General features: G+C 35.0%; 1 protein-coding gene across 4 annotated transcripts in view; it reads right to left on the bottom strand.

The window, feature by feature from the left end:
* Window positions 1-5,071, bottom strand: part of LOC117102198 (dolichyl-phosphate beta-glucosyltransferase-like) — a 22,944-nt gene that overhangs the window by 7,057 nt on the left and 10,816 nt on the right. The window contains exons 1-5 of one of the 4 annotated variants that reach the window (XM_033242417.1): window positions 4,920-4,943; window positions 3,631-3,805; window positions 2,838-2,884; window positions 1,034-1,102; window positions 83-289 (exon numbers count right to left, since the gene is read on the bottom strand). In XM_033242417.1, coding sequence (XP_033098308.1) covers window positions 83-289; window positions 1,034-1,102; window positions 2,838-2,884; window positions 3,631-3,805; window positions 4,920-4,928 — 507 coding nt within the window. In that variant the 5' untranslated portion in view covers window positions 4,929-4,943. Of the gene's footprint in view, window positions 1-82; window positions 290-1,033; window positions 1,103-2,837; window positions 2,885-3,630; window positions 3,806-3,924; window positions 3,973-4,083; window positions 4,296-4,919; window positions 4,944-5,071 lie in introns of those variants that run through there. The other 3 variants (XM_033242419.1, XM_033242416.1, XM_033242418.1) reach the window with 3 other exon arrangements.

Here is a 5,071-nt window from a genome sequence, read left to right as displayed (position 1 = left end):
TATATATATGCCTTAAACTGCAGAAAAGTGTTCTTTAATTTGTGGGAAACCTGTATTATTAAACACAATAACATGTTCATACTCCTTTCTTCAGTAAATCCTGCAAAGCTTTATAAACATTTGTATAGTCTGCAAACTTAGTAGCACCATCAGCATCAGCAAAAAGAATTTGTCGCCCTCTAGAGCTGAAAACACCTAGCCTGACTGCACCGCCTTTGCCTCGATTTTGAGCTAGTGTGAGTACTCGTATCTTGCCAACGCTCCATTTCTTACAATATTCTAATGCAACCTAAAATAGAATGCGAGGAAAATATCATAAAATTTTGTTAATGAATGTTTTCAAAGTTGTGTAAGGAAATGCTGAATCTGTGAAAGATAGAGCAATTTCAAAAATATTAAATATCAAAGTATTCCTCTACAATTAATACGTAATGTGTGTAGTGAAAATTCTTTTTAGTTAGGATTTAACTGTTTGCCATTTTCCCTTGTGGGCAAAATTAAATAAATTACACATTAACAAGTTCACTGCCACGGACGCGAGTTCACGTCCAAAATGGTTCACTCAAAGCGCCAAGGATGTAAAGTTCACGTCCACACCTTCAAACATAAAACTATTAGGGAGGTTTTGGTTGCACGACAACGGTAGGGCGTAGAACGTAATGACCTCACTAAAATTCATCTGCGCATGATAGTAAGGTCACCTCATCGAGTAGATTCTGGAACGCAATTTGGACAAATCTACGTATGCAGAAAACGTAGGACACTATGTAGGACAGTTACGCATGAGTGATTCCATTCTAGTGTCGTGTTGTCGCACAAATCGAAAGCTCCCTAGCATACTACATGGTGGCAGTGGTCACCAGAACACAAACTCTCACCCTGGAAGTTCAGATAATGATCTAAAAATAAATACCATATGTTTGTTTGTGTTGATGGAAATGGTGGTGCCCTTTGCCTTGGCATATGGGATGGAACTAAGGAAAGGGCTTGGCAGTCAAAGTGTCAACTGATTGAGGCAATAACACTGACTTACCTCTGATGTTTTATCTTTGCTACCATCATCAACTACTATAATTTCATAAGTAAAAGAGGAATCTTCTTTCTGCAATTAAACAGAAAATAATATAATTAACATTTAAAAGCTGAATAGAAACCTCTATATAATACTGTTTTCAGAATCACATTGGATTAATTTTTACGAAATATGAAATACCAACACGAGGAACTTGATTGCAATCTCTCATTATAAATCAAAATTGAAGTTAACAAAGGTAGGAAAAAACATTTAAAAACATCACATAAATATACATAAAAATGTAAAAAAAATGAGAATTATAATCATATTAATGTTAATTTAATTCATATTTATTTATTCATTAATTCATGCCTCAGAATACTACTATATACATATTACTTGATTATTTATTTATATTTAATATTTAATAAGGTATATAACATTTTTATTTACAATTATATATAAAATAAATATAGTAAGCCTTTTAAAACAAAAAATTACAAAAGACTCTGGAACAGTATTTATGGGGAAAAAGGTAAAAACATGAGTTACTATAACAGGGAAAAAATAAATTAAATAAAATCCTTTTTGACCAAGACCTAGCCTGGGTTCCAGGCCCTAATTTTAGGTTACTCACTCTTTATTGCACTTAGTGCGCACCATACCTAATTTAATTGGCGTTCCATACTCGATTTCTTTTTTTTCGAATTAGGGCCTGGGCAAACGATTCATGCGTACGATTTCCCACATCAAATTTGATGTGGGATATCGTATGCATGACTGATTTTGTAAATCACGTGATTGGCTAACTTCATGCATATTAATCAATCTTGGTAAATTTTCAAAATTGAAGATGCGGATGTCTCGACTAGAACAAGCTCCAGCTCCCTTTTGGCTACCTACTTGAACTAAAACAGTTAGTATAATAGTTCTGGCCTGCTAAGAACGACATGGACTGATAACGTAGGCTATAGGCCTACTTGGAATCTTGCTCACCACTAGCTGCTACACAGATTTAGGCCTTTAGGGTAGAATATTGTTAAAAAGGTAGGCCTCTGTCAGTAAGAACTTAAAAATAGGCCAAGCCTCTACTAGTCTAGGCTAGGCCTGCTACCAGACTCCAGACGAGGCCTGAACCATCCTACTGGAAAGTTAAAGTTTTGTTGTATTTGTATGTATGCCATCTAGTCTTAGCTTAATTGTTTTTGCCATTAGTCTTACTAGGGTCTATTCTAAATATTTTAGGCCCGTTTTATTAGGGAAGACTATTTAAATTTAGTCATGCCTAACCATTGACCTATGGCCTAACTAGTCGACGCGAGTGACTCAGTTTCGTGGCTCCAAAAATATGAACATTTGATTGGTTGAAATTGTTTATTCAAATACGGAATATAAGATTACGTCATTCTTTTGGCATCCTGGTGCCTGATTTCAGTGTTTTACAAGTCGCTTATTCCGTCTATAAATTAACTTTCTCGTTGGTGGCGCTGTCCAGAATGAGAAAAATAATAAAAAATAAGAGACTTGTGGCAAGTCTAACCAAGACCATGTTAGGTCAATAGACTGATTGTTAATTTTACCTAGGCAATATCACACTGCTGTTTGCATCGGGGCATAAATACACAGAAGATTTAATGTTTACCTCAAACTTGGCTAAATACTATTTGTTGAATGCACTGTTTTAAAGCTCGATCTCTAAAACTATATTATAATGCTAGTGTAAGAGAAAAAAAAGAAAAAACTTTAACTATGACTCTATCCTATGTTTTGCGCAAAATGAGACAATGTAAAAGTCAGCAAGATAAAAGTCAAACAAACTTACTTGGCGATTTTCAAGATACAAAAGAGCCTCATCTAGCATAATTGGTACTGAAAAAAAGAGAAAAATAATGTTAATTAATAAAGTTTTGATTTCCACACTATGCATTCACAAAGATACAATAAATCACTAATATCAAATGTGTCTCCGTATTTTTTTACTGTCATATACACAACTTTTTAAAATGTCATCTTTCAAAGGACTGACTGGTAATATGAAACAATTTAACATAAAATCTAAGGGTGTGCTTAAATCCCTGTGAGTTTTCGAATAATAAAAATAACAAATTTTAACAGCTAACAAATTTTAACAACTAAATTTTGCTAATAAAGTTTGCCATCATCTTATTGACTGTCCTTTTTTTATTTGTTCTATTTTTCTTTATTCCTATGTTCCTTCTTTCTTTTGCCATCCTTTATCTTGTTTGTTGTTGCTGATTAACATCTCGGGATTATGGGGCCCTGGCTTTAGGCAGTGAGAACTCATATGACACTGCAGACCCTAACATCAAATTACAGTATCAAGCCTAGAATATTGGCTTTTTAGGGCAAGACCTCTTTTGCCATGATTAAGGGCACCATTGAAAAGAAGGCATCAATGCCAGTGTATCATAAAATAACACTTACTGCCTTCTTATGGTACTAAGGCCAAGCTGGCCTCAACAGAGGTAATTTTTCTAGGGCATACAAGCCAATTGAGAAGGAACCAGAAGCACTGGCCTTGGTTAAATTTGAGGCCTGCAGAATTTATAAAAATTATTAATATTACTGTATCAGGCCATGTTAGTACTACTTACGTCTTTCTTCTTCATTATATGAAGGTACAACAACCGACAATTCGACACTCGGAGGGTCATCTATACTTGGGAAGGGCACTTTCTCATTTCCATTGTTAGGATTTAAAAAATATTTTTCACTGTCAAACCGACGTAAATCAGGCATCGGGCTTGTGATGTAAATAAATAGAAAGCTCTGAAAAAAAAAGCAACGACAATTTTAGTTAAAAGCCTAAATTGTGTTTGATAGTATATACATACAATATTCAGCAAAGGAGGTAATAATAGTAGTAGACTGACTTATAATGTACATACTCTACATGACGTCTTTAAAGCGCATATCATCATACTTTGATTCATTATTACTGTATATAGTTATACTCCAGTCACTGGGGCACTACCTATTTCCAGGATGCAGAGAAGCAACAAAGTAAGTAGCCACAAACTCAAAAAATTCACTAACTTCAGACCTACCAAGTCCTACGCATTTGGTGTGAGACTCGCACAATCGGGCCTAACAAGGACTTAGTTGGAGATGTAATTTACGAAACAGTTACGTGCATGTGAAAGTCCTGGCCACCTCTCATCAATGCACAACGTATATCCACAGCTAAAACTCCGCACTAATACTGCAAATTACTGGATGATAAAGGCCTATTGTAGCAAACATGCAGAGCGAGACATGAAAACAATTGAAGGTCTAGCCTATCTGAATCTGAGAAGCATGTGAGAGCTAGCTAGGCAGATGGCCTTGCCTTGCCTAATTGGCTCACTGGTATATTTTTTTATGCCAAGTAGGTTAAATACATGGTTCACAAATTGTGGCAAAGACAAGCCAAACCAGTCACTCGTTGCAAATTGTGTTTCAGAGAAAATAGCAAAAACATGCTAGAATGTAAAATTTTTTTTAATCTATTTTATTTCACTAAACTAAGGTTTATGTATCTATACATCATGCTGTGCTGTTATTTTTCCAAAATTCAATGTTAAAACAACACTTTTTAATGATTTTATGATAGTTTCTGCATGAGAAATGCCTGAAATCATAAACTTTGAAGGCTGATTTCTCATATATTGTTCTTCAAACAGCTGTACGCTTAAATGCTTGTAACTTCAGAAGGAAACGTCGGATTTGAACGATTTTTTTACCATTTTATAGCTATTATTTTACTGTATTAATAACTCAAAATCCATTTTCGCGACGAGTGACTGGTTTGGCTTGTCTTTACCACAATTGTCATGCAACACACTCATGTCACCTCGGTCCTCGTTGTTGTGTGGTGGAAGTTCGAAATCTTTGTAATTTATACCTTAATCATTGTTCAAAATAGGCTGTAATAAATGAAGCCACGATGGCAGACCTAGAGTACAGGTAGACGATTTTTTTTATTTACCAAAATACAAAGCACATTGCTAAATGCCTGCCTAGTGTAGGCCATGTAGGACCAGACCATTTCACAGC

Source organism: Anneissia japonica, unplaced genomic scaffold, assembly GCF_011630105.1.
Source record: "Anneissia japonica isolate Jap-2015-1 unplaced genomic scaffold, ASM1163010v1 scaffold38052_len244707_cov166, whole genome shotgun sequence".
Taxonomy (NCBI): Eukaryota; Metazoa; Echinodermata; class Crinoidea; order Comatulida; family Comatulidae; genus Anneissia; species Anneissia japonica.
Note: the sequence above shows the minus strand (reverse complement) of the source record. Positions and strands in the feature narration are given on the sequence as shown.